This window comes from Galleria mellonella, unplaced genomic scaffold (genome assembly GCF_026898425.1).
Source record: "Galleria mellonella isolate WM207_F2 unplaced genomic scaffold, CSIRO_AGI_GalMel_v1 utg38, whole genome shotgun sequence".
Taxonomy (NCBI): Eukaryota; Metazoa; Arthropoda; class Insecta; order Lepidoptera; family Pyralidae; genus Galleria; species Galleria mellonella.
In genome coordinates, this window is record NW_026442090.1 from 6,951,367 (window position 1) to 6,968,337 (window position 16,971).

Genomic DNA, 16,971 nt, shown 5'->3' on the forward strand with positions numbered 1-16,971 from the left:
TCATCCTTCATTCTTCACTTCGTGATCGCCATAGTTCATCCTCACGGCGGAATCATCGCGTCCGTCATCATGTTCGTCGACGTCGTCCTTCTGAGGGCGACATATAGTGGTGCAACAGCACCTAGTCGTTCTCACAACGCGCCTGCGGCGAAGACTGAGGCCCTTCGGGGAGGGAGTGCTTTGTGCGTCCACTGTGCAAAGTACTCTCTTTTCACAAGTAGGATAGGTCGACGTCCGGGTGTACCAGCGCCTCGGAGCCTGCCAACGCGACTTCTGACACATCGGAAGCAGCGGCCCGCACATATTTTATTAAAATATTAAAAACTAACAGCCCTGCTCGCCTCGGACAGGCATTTTACAACTTCATACAAAAATAAAAATAATAATTACCAACTAGAAAACCATTCTCAATTTCTTATCACATATTCTCTGTGTAGCTAAAAATGCACACATCCAAGTTGATAATTTTAATTCAGTATTGGATAATACTATTTTGATTTGAAAGTATTGGACGTTTAATATAATAGTACCAAAGCGAATAGCAGTGCTTTATTAATATAGTAATATACCGAATGAAATTGGCATGTATTTTTAAATTATTTATGTGTTAAATTTATTACGTAAATATTTCATTATTTAAAGTACAGTGGGTAATTTTTTTCATGCTGTTATGACCAGAGTCACCAGAGAGTGAGATAGCAATATGTAGTTTTTGCATCATTTGGAGTGTTTCCTCCATCTTTATCTATAACTTCATTCATTTTAGACATAGTCTCTCTAATCTGTGAGTCTTTGTAATCTGTAATCTATATTATATGTTATTTTATTTGTGTAAAATATTGTTTTGAATGAATTTTTCGAATAAATTACGTATGGGCCTCCTTCATTGGAGACCCCTTCATAGATGTAGTAGTAATATAGCAAGAACCCCAAGAAATGAATATCTATTGGAAAGTCTTCGTAAATATTTAAATATAAGTGAGCCTAAAGCTGAATTTATGTGCTTGAAATATCCTGTTGTAAAAAGATTAGATGAAAAGAGCATTATACATATGATAGAAAGTGTACATAAACTTGGATTTTCTAAAAAAATATTAGTAGATGAGCCGTCTCTTTTCAGTTTACTACCAGTTACATTGATATTTCGTTACAGAGTTTTACAAGAATGTGGCTTTGTTGACATACAACCAGCTGATTTATTAGGATACTTGCCTTTGGTAAAACAGAAAAGTATTGGGGAGTTAAAGAAGATGGGGTTGATTCCCTCTCATATAAACTTAGAAAATCGATTAGCTAGTCATATGACTCAGTGGCCTACATCACTCACTAATTTGATTTATGAAGATGTCAACAAGTATTCATTATACATTTTACGCCTTAAAATAATTCAAAGATATCTGGAACTCCTTTTGGATATTAGCATAGAAGAATTCTATAGAGGGGTAAAAACTTACCCAACAATTAAACATCGTCCACTTAAAACAATTAATGAGACATTAAATATTTTGCAGTCACAAATTATGGTGCCAAATTATAAAATAAAATCAAATTTTTATTTAATTCATGCCGATCCAGATAATTTAAAGAATATAATTCATAATTTTAAAACAATTGGTGGTATTGATATTAAAGAAATAATAAGACTTCATCCAAAGTTAGCTACTAAAAATTATAACACCCTTGTGGAAATTAGAAAAGTGTTACAAGAATATAGTATAAGCAATGAGGCACAACGAAGATGTTTTGATATATATACTCTTAGTCCTACTACTATAAAGGAGAGAATTGAATCTGCTAAGAAAATACCTGAATTTTCTACATTCTTCAATCATCCAAGATTTCTGAAAATGATACACTATAAAAAAACAGCAATGAAGAGATTGGCAAACTTATACAGTAACAATAAAAAATGTCTCAGTTTAAATATCCTATCTGGTAGTTCTGCTCACTTTGAAACATTTGAGAAAACACCTGGTGATCGCCTGGGAAAAGGTAAAGACTTGATATTCTGTATATCGCAATGCCTGGAAAATGACTACAGTGCAAGTGATATACGAAAATTGATAAAAAGACATCCTTTTTGGATCAATATTCCATTAGTACAAGTTAAATATGTTTATGAGCAGTTGTGTACGGAATTCTCTAAGTCTGATATCTATGAAAATTGTTTTATTCTTCTTTATCCTTGGAGTAAGATAAAAGATATACTTGAAGTTATTGATAGTCAGTCAACACAAAGACTACCTCAAGATATTAATGAACAGTTAAATATAAACAAATTGAACAAATCAAGAAAATTAAGTATAGTTTTATATTTACTGGAAAAAAATCATTATTTCTCTGGAAATGGAGTATGGAGTGAAGATAAATATAAAAACAAAGTTGATTTAACACATTTATATGAATCTGAAAATTTAGAGTTATCTACACATACTTAGATTTTTAATATAAATTTGTTATTAATTTTGTTTAGTTTTACTATGTGCATTCTTCCTACATATCTATTATCAGTCTGTACTGATGAGATTTCTATTATTTAGAAATTCTTGTGTTCTTTGGCAACTTCATATGTTATGTAATTGTAGTCTTTCAACTGAACAATCTCAAATTTCTTTGCGAGAATGCAAAGAAATTTGAGATTTATTTATTATATTATGTGACAGTTATATAATATCTATTATATACTAGCGGCCTGTCCCGGCATCGCACGGGTGGTTATTTTTAACATTTCTCTTCACCGCTCTGCTCCTATTGATCGTAGTGTGATGAAAAGTATACTATAACCTGCCCAGGAGTATGAAGAATAACCAGTTTCGTTAAAATCCATCGAGTAGTTTTTGTTTCTATAACGAACATACAGACAGACAGACAAAAATTTTACTGATTGCATTTTTGGCATCAGTATCGATCACTAATCACCCCCGGGTAGTTATTTTGTAAATATATTTCATGTACAGAATTTATCTCTCTACAGATTTATTATAAGTATAGATATATAACTATAAACTTGAAACTTTTGAACACTTGTGCAGAAAAAGAAGAGCTTCTTCTTTTTCAAGTCAAAATTGATGTTAATAGGTATTGACAAGATAAATGGGAACACAAATTAAATAGACGATTGAGTTTTAAATTTAAAAAACGACTAGTTTATTGCAAGCTTTATCTTTAATCTATGGGCAATAGCAAAGTCAAAGATTTTGTAATTTCTTGTTCTTAGAGCAAAGTTTAAAAAGTGCCATAATTGCAATGAGATTATTAGTCAACAACTAGACATAGTCTTTAATCTGTGGTCATCAACGCAGTGTTGTCACATAAAATTCGCCAAAAATTAACACCTGATGTACATGGAATTTTGCATGAGACCAATTATGTACTTATATAATACCGCCTTACTTTATTTATATAATTGTATCGTTATATTATTGTGTTGTTTTTCCCGTATATTGTATAATGCAAATAAAGTATACTCATTCATTCATTCATAATGTAATTTTTTATATTTAAATGTTTTATTACGTACGATGTTACAGAGAATATTTTAGTGACAAGACAAAAGAATTTATTGTTCTAATTAATAGAGCAGTAGGTCTATGGCCGTGTACGACTTCTTTCTTACAGAACCAATTGCTTAAAATCTAAGAACAAGAATTACATAGAAGGAATGATAAAATAAAAACTATAAATCATATAATTGCCTCCTTTCTTCTTATGCATATATAATTACTAAAAAGAGGACAAAAATACACAATCAGTTATTTTTGTCAATTCATAGCCATTCCAGATGTATTCATCAAGATGGGCTAACTGACCTACGTTTCATTCTCACCTATTATCCCTTACTGATGCCCTGCCAGCCGATACCAGACAGGCGGGATTACTATTCCATTATCATTCATTAAAAAATATACATATAGCCATACATTCTTCTAAATTTCAATAAATGGAAAGAAATGTACCTACGGCTTTTGAAATATCCTCATATATTGCTTTCAACTCGTCATCAGAGTATGTCATGGTCGTCGCATATATCTGTGTAACCATTAGTTGTATACCTCTCTTGCCGACACTCTCGATCTTTAAAAGATTAATAATAAATACTTCCGGACGATAAACCTGATATTATTATGGTCGCCCATCCCGTGGTAGAACAAATTATCAAATGTAAGAATCATCGTATCCTGTCTTCAGACTTCAGATAATCTTGTAATATCCCAGTTTAAATCGTCCACTTCTTCTTCCAGCTCTAGAATCTTCTCGGCAGTCCTCAAAATTAACATGTTATATATTCCCAGGTCTTCAGTCATTTTTGTTGGTAGCAAAATCTCTTCCGAGGATGCAAAGAGTACCTTCTGCTCCACCGTTACCGTGTAGGAAAACCAGAACTGTTGGGGACTGTGGGCCAATTATTTCTGGTATTTACCATTGGGGGAATTTAGCCAATCGGATTGGCAACCGGTGTTAGGATTTTGGTGATGTTTTAAGAGGGTCGGTGCTGCCTATTCTTCGACAGTTAGGTTCAATTGCATCTTACGACATCAACAGAAAAGAAAGAAATAGCTCTACGAGTGGCTATTCTATATCGAGACTACACAGTAATATTAAAATTAAGATATTGTACACTTTTAAAAATCCTTTTTTAATAAATAAATGTTCCTTTGTTTTAGTTTGTAAGGAACTCTAAAAATGGTTAATGTAGATTAACTTCAATTTTAACAAATTCGAAACTTATGCCACAATAACAATATATCACATATCAGTGCTTGATATGAATTTAATAAATTTTTATGAGATTTTAATATTAATTGGGAGGAAAGAATAAAGATAATTTGTGTGCCACTAAATGTACAGCTATTTCGGCAAGTATATTTCTCAACTTGCTAATTTTTCTGGTGTTACATAAAAATTACAAATTTATCATAATTTGATTATAAATGTTCCCTATAGACGAAAAATACTGAAATTGTTTTCAAGATTACCTATGGCGTCTGATCACCAAGCGCAATTTTCAGTCGCGCTGACACTTTAGCCTAAAAGTATAAAAATCACCTAAATATCAAATTACATTTAGACTCGACCCCAGTGCCGGTGTTACCAAGCACCTTTACCATTCTTAAAAGATTGAAAGTATGTAACAATTTTTGCTAAATTTTATTTTATTCATTGCTTTTGTAAATATATCTGCAATTTTTATTTCTGTTAAACAATAGGTAATGCTAAATTCGTGTACATAATGATAACGAACGTCTATGTGCTTGGATCTCTTATTAAACACACCATTTTTAATTAATGCAATAGCGCTCTGATTGTCAATATGAAATGAAAGTTTTATATCAATATTCAGATCTTCAAGAAGAGATTTTGTAAACATAGCCTCCTTACAACATTCAGCTGTAGATATAAATAAATTCTAAATATAAATAAAAATAAATTCTGCTTCCATGGAAGACAACGATACAATTGGCTGTCTTCTGGAGCACCATGAAATAGGACCACCTGACATAATTAAAACATAGCCTATTGTACTACGCCTTGTTTTAAGATCACCCGCATAGTCTGAATCACAGAAAACTGTAAGCTTTAGATCTGAACCGAATTTGTAGCACAAACTTTCTTCTAAGGTACCAGAAAGATATCTAAAAATTTTTTTTATGGCTATTATATCCTTCAGGATTCTCCATACACCTGCTAGTTTAACTAACAGTAAGGAGACTTCCTACGACTTCTCTATAAGGATAATTTGATTTTTCTTCTCCATAATACTTTATTTCTCCATCTGACTCTACTCTCTACCTTCTCCTACAGGTGTGGAAACTGGTTTACATATGTGCATATTAAATTTTTTTCAAGTGTTTTTGTATGTTCAGTTTGAGTAAAATGCCTACCTACTTCATTTACTTTTAACTCCATACCTAGATACAAAGAAAATTCAGTACAAGACGTAATCTCAAATTTCTCATTTAATGTATGTGGCAACTGCGTTAATTCTCCTGTTTTACCAATAACTATTCCATCATCAACATAAATAGCTAATAAAATTGACGCATCTTGGTTTTTATATATACACTTCTTTAACGTGATTATCTTGGTTATTTGAGTAGACTTTTACATTAACAGTTTTTGGTTTTGTAATTATTTCGGTGTTATTTTTTTACTATTTCTTTTTACGAATGTGATATCTCTCGCTCTAGAAAAATTATAGTTATTTTTCTATTAACCTCGTCCTAAAGTCTGTACCTGTTTTTTGTATATTCGATCGTCCTATATTTTATTGCTTTGGTTTCCAATTTTTTAGTTGATAGCAATTTTTTAGCGGAGGCATCGTACCCAAAATTCACGAATATTCGAAAAATTAGTTAGCCTTCCATTTCATAATTCGAAAGGAGTTTTATTATTTATAGACTCACTTGGTAGTCTATTGAGTAAGTATACATTACAATAAAGAGCTTCACCTACATTTCTTTTTCCATTTCAGCCATAAACAGCACTGAACGGATAATTTCGTTTAAGGTTCTGTTTAAACGTTTAATTTAATTGAGGACAGTATGGTATTGAGTAATCTAGTTTTATTTCTTTTTCATTACAATAATTTTTAAAATTATTTGAGGTATACTCACTACTATTGTCACAACGAACTGTCACAACCTTCAAGTTGGTTTCGCGCACTGCTTCTGCTATAAAATTCTTTAAACAAGTAGGGACCTTGCTTTTAAATTTTAGTAGAAAAACCTTAGTGTAATGGTTATAGTCATCCAAAACAGTTAAGAAATATTTATTACCATCCCATATTTCCATTTCAAAAGGACTGCAAACGTCTGTATGTAATATTTCTAGTTTTCTACTGGCTCTAGTTCTTACCTACTCTACACCATGTTTATTAAATAGAACAGAACCACCATTCCTAACAATCTCTGCAACTAATAATAAATTACGCAAAAGATCCGGCACACATAATACGTTTGTTATATCATATTTTGTTCCAATAAAATCACCTACATATTGTGACTTCATACTGACATCTTTCTTAGCTATACCAATATTAAGTCTTAAATTTGATATTAAAAAGTAAAGTTTTGTCATTGACCATATGTACAGTACAAACGGAGTCAAACAAAAAGAGAACAAAACTTTTTAACGTCTTAATTGTATTATGGCTAGAGGCTAAAAAAGCAACTTTATTATCGTACCTTTTTGTTCTAAATAAAACAATCTTTCTCTTTGTGATTAGTTTTCTTACAAATTTTACAATATAATTTATTTTCTGCAGCTAAGACCACTGATTGCACACTCTCCGTCTTCCTTTTTTCTTCTTTTACTAATCTCAATCTAAATTTTTTTACTTTCTTCTTTAGGGTACTCCTAAAGAAGAAAGTAAAAAAATTTAGATTTCCGCGCAGATACAAACGATTGGTATGAAAAAATGTTTAATATTTTGGATTCTATTAACGCGTCATCAAAGTGCATTTTTAGTTGTTTTAATCTATGTACCAAACTTTTGAGCCTTGAAAAATTTTCATTAATTGTCATATCACTTTCAAATTTATAATTGTAGAAATCTTGTAACAAACTCATCTTCTTTCGTTCTTCCGATCCTCTGAATAAATCGCTTAGTATTTTATGCATTTCATAAGCAGTCGTATAGTTAAATAGTTGTGTTTTATATATTTTTTGAAACCGTTTGAAGGATAATGTGCTTAGTCAAAGTATCTTTATTCGATTGTTCGCTTTCTAGTTTTATATTTACCGAGTCTATATACTGCAGCAAAAACTAGCCCATAAACTGTGATTTTACGAAATAAGACAATAAAGAATTATTTCCGTACCAACGTATACTCGATACAAATTTTAGACAACTGAAAAAAGAAACTATATCCGATTTCTTTTCCACAATCAATGTTATAATAGTTTGAATATTTTAGTTTATGATGGTCCATAAAACAAAAATTTCGCAAATTTATTAATTAAAAAAATTTAGATTAAGAAATAAATTTGGAGAAAGGACATCACTGAATCGACCCCGGTGCGCATAATTTTTATTTAAAGTTTTTTTTGTGGTCAAAGAGAATGGAACGATTGTCTATGTTTCGATCATAGGTTTACCTGCTGTCATCCGCTAGTCAGCACAGCAAGTGACAAACAAGAAAAATGGCGACTTTTCTTCCTCGTTCATTTGGTTTAGCTGAAACATTTTTATTGAAAAATGGAAATAAGGTAAACTAAGCATTATATCATTATGTTTCAAATATATTTACCATAAAATATATTATTGGATATATATGTTTTGTAGAGTATTCAAAACGAAAATTCTATGTATAAGGAAGACCTATTTGAATTAACAAAATTAATACTGTACATTGCATTAATTCCTATTGTATAATATCACTTTTAAAATCATGAACCTTGGCTGTGAAATGTGGATACTGTCTTAGAATTATTAATACATTTGACCTTGTCATTTTGAGCTATAATGACCTTACGTCATCGACGTAACGTAATATTCAGTAAGACTTGAAATTTGCATGCAAAATGCATCTAAATAATTAGGACGACAATGTTATTATCATAAATTAGTCGTATTATTATTGCTCCATATGGGTCAGTAAGTAGCCTTAGTATGGTACCAGAGCAAAACCTTAAATCAAAAAATATAAAATTTATTCAATATATGTAATTTTGAATTAAACTTAGGCTGGACTTTGTATATTTGAATCAATGAGACACTGGCCTTTAGAATAATATTAATTACAGTGATAATATAGTTTATTGTGAGTCATAGATTTCACTTTTATATTCATGCAATATATATATATATATATATATATATATATATATATATATATATATATATATATATATATATATATATATATTATATTTTAATGAATAAATACTGTTTTTAATATTTCTTGTAAAAGTAGTACCAGATTTTATAAGGGTATGTATCCACTAACTAGGCTTTATAACGTGTGATTTGTTTAATGAGATATCTTGACTGATTACTATCATAGTACATGACACTCTATTGTTTCCCAATATGATTTGTTATCTGTTGCTTGTGTATTATAGTAAATATTTGTATTAAGTATCTTATAATATCTATAATTGTTATATATTAATCTTTGCTTACAATAACTAAATATAATGAGAATAAATTACATTTCTTTAAGTTAATATATGTACAAACTATCTAAAAATTATGTAAGTTAGGAGATATGGTGTCATCATTTGTTTGAATTTTTTTAATACATATAATATAGCATATATCTAATTTTTTTTTATAAAAAATATAATGCACAAATAAACAAGTCTCATTAAATGTAGGTATAAAATCTAAATGTTAATTTCATGTCTTGTTCATGTATTTATAAATTGAATAATAATATAATTGAAATACAATAAATAAATATTGTGAGACAGAAAAAGAGGTAGTGTGAAAGAGAGGAGAACAATTACATCTCTCAGTTGGCATCTAAACTCTTTTGTATCAATTATTCTATTACTATTATTGTTGCAGTTGTTGGCAGCTTCAACAACAAACAACCTTCCCAGTAAACAGCAAGTACGGCACCTAAATGTTCATGAATATGTGAGCTATACGCTATTACGTGACAATGGCATCCCTGTGCCTAAGTTTAATGTGGCCAAAACTAAAGACGAGGTAGTAAAGTATGCCCAGGATCTCAACACTAAAGACATTGTGCTTAAGGCACAGGTAATTATTAAACTATTATTGTAATACTTATTTAATCAAGTGTTATCATCACTTCAGCCATTATCTGTCCACTGCTGGACATAGGCCTCCCCTGTCAATTGCTTACAGATTGCAAAGGTGTGTACTTTGTATCTGTTCAACATTAATAACATTGTGTACCAACTTAATTTTTTTATTAACCTTATAGTGATAGAAAATACCAGTAACAAGCAAAATGAATAAAGTGACTTTGGTAAGCATGCTTTGTGGCAGAGCCTACCAAACATTGGATTCAATATTTATTGACTATTGAGTCTTATTGTAATTACATTAAAATGTCAACAATCAACTAAATCCCTCTGACTATTTCATTAGGACTTTCTGTTGTGAGCATATATTTTTTTTTTAATACATATGTACATAATTTTATTTTTCATATCATTTCATAATGGAAATACCATGAAATTTTTAATAAAAGAGCTACCCATGTAACAATTACTAATTCATTTACTATTTAAGTGAGGTTTATATCTAAAACATTATATTTAGGTGCTGGCTGGCGGGAGAGGCAAGGGAGCCTTTAAAAGTGGCCTTAAAGGTGGTGTCAGGATGGTGGACTCGTAAGTTATACTTTTATTGAAGACTAATAGAAATATATGGCTAAAATAAACGTAATTATCATTTTTTAAGGTTGTGTTCTACTATTTTCACTCCCTTGAACACTCACATTAAAATTATTAGTCTTTTTTAGTTAGTGTTTTATTAGAGAAACTGATCATTTTTCTCAAAATATTATTAGAGTATAATAAAATCCAAAGTTAAATACATATTTTTCTTTTATATAACTGTGGATTGTTAAAATGAATTCATAAGTATTGTAGGAAGATTATTTTTATATTATTTTTAAATTGTGTGTTAGTTATTTATCATATAATAATGATTTTTATATTACAGATTTATTTATTTGATATTATATGATAAACATAACATTGATATTTTTATCGGTTTTCATACACAGACCTGCAGTGGCTGGAGAGTTAGGAAGTAAAATGCTCCAACAATATCTAGTGACGAAGCAAACAGGTGCTGCAGGTCGTATTTGTAACATGGTTATGGTTACTGAACGCAAGTTCCCACGTCGAGAGTACTATGTTGCTATAATGATGGAGCGCAGTTTTAATGTATGTGTTTCTACTAGAATTTTTGTTAAGAATATAACTCTATAATTTTTTTGATAAACATAGTTTTGGTTCGACATTTAATATATCTATCTCTAAAAATATATATCTATATTATCTTTTTTCGAACCATTAGAATAGCAGTCATGTGTAAATATGAATTACATAAATGATATACACTAAAAAAGAAACATCCCTTCAGTTCATAGTGACTGTTATTCCTATCAGCAGACCTATATTTAGCTATAGAGGGTAGCTATAAATTATAATTAACTAACTTTAACCCGCGATCTTGTTCGCGTGACTGGGATATGTTTACTGATTGGGACAAAAAGTAGCCTTCTCTGTCACATATAGTATGTGTATACCAAATTTCATAATGATTGGTTAAGTCATTAAGGCCTTATAAGGTAACAATTAAACTAAGTCACTGTTTCATATTTATAATGTTAGTAATATATAGGTATAGTATGAAGATGCCTAATTTCAATTTACCGATGTTATCACCAATCTTTTGCATAATTAATTCTGTCATTCAAAATATAAATATAAGGCACTTTGACCAAGGTGATAAGATGTTTATTATTATTTATTAGTTTCCTGATGAAAACTAGATAATTCTCTTATAATTCAAGTTCAGTTGAAATCATTTTAAAAGCAGATATAAATATTATATACATATATTCTTTTGGTTATTTTATATCTTTATATTTTTTAACACTTGCATCATACAATACGTTCGAAGGTTGTATGCTTTTTTTTTGTGAATATTCTATGATGTGGTAGGTTCAACAATTTTTGAAGTACTATTTTGTGAATTGTCATAGCTTGAAAGATAGGTATATTTTATATTGTATTGTAAATGAAACAAGTTTTCTAAGATTTGACCTGGCTGTTCTAGGGGCCTGTAATTATTGCGTCGTCGCAAGGTGGTGTGAACATCGAAGACGTTGCCGCAGAGAACCCTGACGCCATCACCTACGAACCGATCGACATCGTCACCGGCATTACAGATGAACAAGTTAGCAGAGTTGTACAAAAGGTATACATGACATTAGCTTAATCTGTTAAAATATACATTAGCTTAATGTGTTAAGTATATTTTACACTATTATATATTTATTTTTTATAGGTACCTTTTATGTAAATGAGCATTGAATTTTACTATAGGATACCAGAGTATATTTTGGATTAAACATTTCATAAAATTAAAATTTTCATTTATTAAACAATTTCTTAGAAGAATTGTGCTTTGTAGGCAGCTGTTTTCTGTCAGTCTCTAAAACTATAACTTCTATCTGATATAATAGCCAAGTTATATAATTGTAACTAACAGAAATTAAATTTTTAATTGTGTTTTGTTTTAAAGGGTAGGATATATGGCGTTTACCTGGCAGTGAAATTGCAGGGTACCGAGGCATAATACCTGTGTAACTCCGATTGCACTATCGGTATATACTGGCAGGGCACCAGTGAGGGATGATAGATGAGGATGAAAGCAGGTCAGTTAGCCCATCACAACTAATTCAAGAATTAAACACGTTAGTTTACAGAGGCATTCGCTTGGAGGTCAAAATGATAGAATACAAGTATATTGCTAGCAGTGGCGGTGTTAGACCTCATTACTAACAATCCCTTCTCCCTGTTTGTTATGTAATATCCATGGTTCTGTTTATGTGTATAGTATATTACCCCTTTTCATCAGGTGGAATGTCATGCCATTCTAGGTATCATAAAAAAATTAAAGTTTTAGGTCTTGGTGGTCTAACATACTACATCCGCTAAGCTAATAATTTACAAATTACAATAAGTTTTAGGAATGGCAATCCAGATCGACCGTATTGTATAAAATTTATCATTTCATCAATCTCAGTGCTACTTGCACTCTCATTTCTATAATTCAATTTTGTCTCGAAATTCAATCAATCACTACTTTGTCACAGATTGGTCTGCAAGAACATGCCGATGAAGCATGTGGCATGATCAAGAAAATGTATGATCTATTTTTAAAGAAAGACGCCCTGTTAATTGAAGTTAATCCTTATGCTGAAGATGCTATTGATGGAAAGTGTAAGTTCATTTATATTTTGACTCTAATATATGATAGGAATAATTTGTTGATGGTAATATTTTTATTTCTATTATTGACATTTTTATTAACATTTTAGTTTACTGCCTGGATGCCAAATTTAGATTTGATGACAATGCTGAGTTTAGACAAAAGGAACTCTTTGAACTCAGAGATACGACACAGGAAGATCCGAAGGAAATTGAAGCTGCCAAATTCAATTTGAACTATATTGCACTTGATGGTAAGTTTTGATAGTATATACAATGAATAATGAGTTTAATTCAAGACATATTTGTGCTAAATGTCAAAATATACATTAATTTAATCGAACCAAAAAACACATGTAAGCAGCGCAGCTGCCTGACAACAAAAACAACAGTAAGACCACTGTCTTACAGAAGTACCAGTATATTTACAGAAGACTTGTACAAAGGCTATTTTTATTGATCAGGTAATATCGGGTGTATGGTGAATGGTGCCGGTCTGGCCATGGCAACAATGGACATTATCAAGCTATACGGCGGTGACCCGGCCAACTTCCTTGACGTAGGCGGTGGCGCTACTGCACAGGCTGTTTCCGTAAGTCTTAGTTTACTAAAGTGAATGTTAAAATCGATTCTACAGATGGACAATGGCAACCACATCATGTTATCTAGCCTTTTAAACATGATAGAGGATGGGTACCATAATCTTAACCACTTTCACTGTTAAAAAGCATTACGTGCATAAAGCGTTATGGGCTCTTCGCCACTTTCGCTACTTCGGTAGTTACAGTTACGTATAATTTGCCAAGATTATATGGCTAGTTTCGAGACCATTCACATTCGGGTCCCTTTAATCTTGAGATGCTAGAGACCAGTCCAACTATCTATACCAAATTAAGTTATTACATTAAAATATTTTAAATTATTTTTATTACACTTTAATATCATTGTTGTGTGGCTTGTGTTTATTGGAGACTACCATTTTATTATGTCTGCTATGGAATGCCAATATTTGGTTTAATGTGAAAGAAGGGAAGTAAAATATAATCAATAATAAAAAGCTTTAGTATTAAACTATATTTTGTAAGTAATTTTTTCTATATATTTACATACATACATTTGATAGAACTTTCTAGGTGAATTTATTAGTTTCTAATTATATTTATTAATGTAATATCTTATATAAGTTATGTGTGACATACTCATGACAAACTGGTTACTTAATGTATGATTTTTGATAAGTCTTAAGTATTGATAAAAAAAAATGTACTTATTACAATATGGATACATTGATAATATTTGTTTTTCATTTTTTGTTTCTTGAATGGTGTGACAAAGTCCACATTTTTTGTTTATTATTTCTGTTTAGTAATCGTAATGTACAATCTTACTTTAACAACATTACATTAAAAACAAACAAAGAATGGACTAACTTTGGTAATGGAGTGACATGTCTTCAAAGTTTTTTCTTACCAATATTACCTTGGTATAATAATTAAAATTTTAAAAAGCCACGTACATCACGAACCTTAAAGGCATTAGGATCTTGTTTCTGACTTCAATAGGTAAAATTAATATCGTATCAATATGGAAGTAATCACCATTGATTACATAAAGAATTGTCAAAATTGATGCAAATTACAAAAGGTACTTCAAACTTTTTCCTTTTTGAAGCCCATTTAAAACGACTGCTTACAATAATAGATACATTAAAACCCAACTATTTATCAACAGGAAGCCTTCAAGATCATTCTCTCCGATCCCAAAGTAACAGCTATATTGGTGAACATCTTTGGAGGCATCATGCGGTGCGATGTCATCGCTGAAGGCATTATCAATGCTGCTAAGAACTTAAACATCCAAATCCCCGTCATTGTTAGACTTCAGGTAAATAATTGTTTACATTAAAAATAGTTATGAATAAATACATAACTAATTACTAACATGATTGGAATAACGTCATGATTAGAGGTCTCAAACAGGTTAGAGGTATTTTGTAAGTGGCAACTATTGTTTATTTGGTGATAGAAAAATAATATTTGATATAGACCATTGAAGTAAATATGACACTTAATTCACCCAACATATTTCAACAGTGTCAACTCTGGTGACGATGTAGCATGTGTCATCACTGACCAGTGTAGCAATACTAGGCTAATAATCCTATCATACGAGGAGACATGTGTCGTCAAGTAATTAGTGGCGTGTTATTGTTATCAGTATTCAGAACCTGATTAGAACATGAATATTATAATACACATTGCAATGTTTGCAGGGGACAAAGGTGAATGAAGCAAGGAAACTTATAGCAGAGTCAGGTCTTCGCATCGTGCCGCGCGACGATCTTGACGAAGCGGCTCAGTTGGTGGTGCAGCTGTCAGAGATTGTGGCACTCGCCAGGAAGGCCGGAGTTGAGGTCAAATTTGACATCCCTAGATATATGCTTGAAAAGTAAACTTCAGTATTTTCTTCAACAATAATTATAACTGCAGTGCAAGCTGTAACTATATTCACAATTCAATAGTTACTCGAATATTGTATGTAACATAGATACAGAGTTACATAATCACCATTGATGTCTCTATGTCTATCTATAATCATGACTTGTATTATCGTGTTATATTTTATGTAAGGAGCAGCCAGCATTTTATATTGCTAATGTAAAATAACAAATATAAGTGGAAACCAGTGTTTAGAATATTATTATTGTTTCAGTTTTATGGATAATAAATTTATACAAATATCTACTATGCTGATTGCCTTTACGATATAACTATCCATATTAACGTAGTCAATTTATTCACTCTGTGGATATCGGTTTTTTTTTATCTAATTTCTACCGACACTTGCTTTCGACTACATCGACATTTGTGTCTAATATGGGTTGTCTTGTCTTAGTCTTATTTTTATTTTGTAGATAGTAATTTATCATTTTTATTTTTTGAGTATCTTTACAATTACTTTTGACAGTTGAAGTTGTTGTTATATAGATAAAATGTTTATCGTGTATTTTGTTTTGCTTATCATTATTACAATTTATAGGGAGAACAATTTGATTAATATTGTACGGGTTGTAAAACAACAATTAGCTGTAAGAATTATTTCACTCATTGTTCTATTTATTGATGTAACATTGTTTACTAGTAGTTAAGTAATATAGTTGGTTGTTGAATAGTTCAAATAATTATAGGACTCTTATTGACGTTACGCTTTTCGAATTGCAGCAAATTCCTAAATTTAAATAATGTAAACTACTACTGTATTGTTAAGGCTGCGATAAATAGTTTCTGTAAATTTGAGTCCTCTTGCGTATTACGCTATTATTATGATAGTTCAAAAGGTAAATTAACAGGAATTCAAAAGTAATTTAAATATTGTTTTGAAATATTTATATGGATGACTCTCAGAAGCATCAAAACGTGTATTAGCGCAATAAACGTGTATTGTGTACTTTATGTACTCTGTTCTTTTGTAAATAGCAATTATTATGTTTATTTGGTGATAGAAAAATATTATTTGAAATCATCGATTAACTACAACAGAGGATACATAGTTTCATTTAAAGATTACTTATTTGATAGAATTCTTGTAGTTGACCGATGTTCGTGTGGCTTGCTCGGAAAGTTGAAGTACAATTTTGTAATAACGTCATTAATTCATTTCATTATGTAGCATAATTTATTTATTGGCTTGATGCAAAGTACTGTAATAAACTTTATTTTAGATCTGCTATGTTTTTATTTATTATAACAATAATACTTGGTTATTCCGATTTACGCGATTTTCAAATCTCGTCAATTTATTTAAATATCAGACTACTTACTGTCCCACGCTTTTGTTTAGGCTTTTTTTTTAGTGGATGATAATTAAATAGTAACCCCACCAGCGCTATCGGTATATACTGGCGAGGCACCAGGGAGAGATTATAGGTGAGGATGAAATCAAATCAGTTGACTCATCGCAACGAATTTGATAGTAATTAATAACGATGGTTTACGGGAAAACCGCGTGGAGGTCGACTTGACAAGGTTTATTGCTAGCAATCGAGAT

At 30.8% G+C, this 16,971-nt stretch overlaps 2 protein-coding genes across 2 annotated transcripts; both read left to right on the forward strand.

Annotated features, from left to right (window-relative positions):
* Positions 1-743: 743 nt before the first annotated feature.
* On the forward strand, positions 744-2,464 carry LOC113522600 (transcription termination factor 5, mitochondrial-like). The gene has a single exon (XM_052897869.1). The coding sequence runs from the start codon at positions 849-851 to the stop codon at positions 2,436-2,438; it is 1,590 nt and encodes a 529-aa protein (XP_052753829.1). The 5' UTR covers positions 744-848; the 3' UTR covers positions 2,439-2,464.
* Positions 2,465-8,056: 5,592 nt separating this feature from the next.
* On the forward strand, positions 8,057-16,646 carry LOC113523085 (succinate--CoA ligase [ADP-forming] subunit beta, mitochondrial). Its single transcript, XM_026908953.3, has 10 exons — positions 8,057-8,208; positions 9,512-9,709; positions 10,238-10,308; positions 10,707-10,869; positions 11,768-11,908; positions 12,810-12,936; positions 13,035-13,178; positions 13,389-13,516; positions 14,656-14,808; positions 15,197-16,646. Exons 1-10 carry the CDS (start codon positions 8,143-8,145, stop codon positions 15,374-15,376), a joined length of 1,371 nt encoding a protein of 456 aa, XP_026764754.1. The 5' UTR covers positions 8,057-8,142; the 3' UTR covers positions 15,377-16,646.
* The last annotated feature ends 325 nt before the right edge of the window (positions 16,647-16,971 follow it).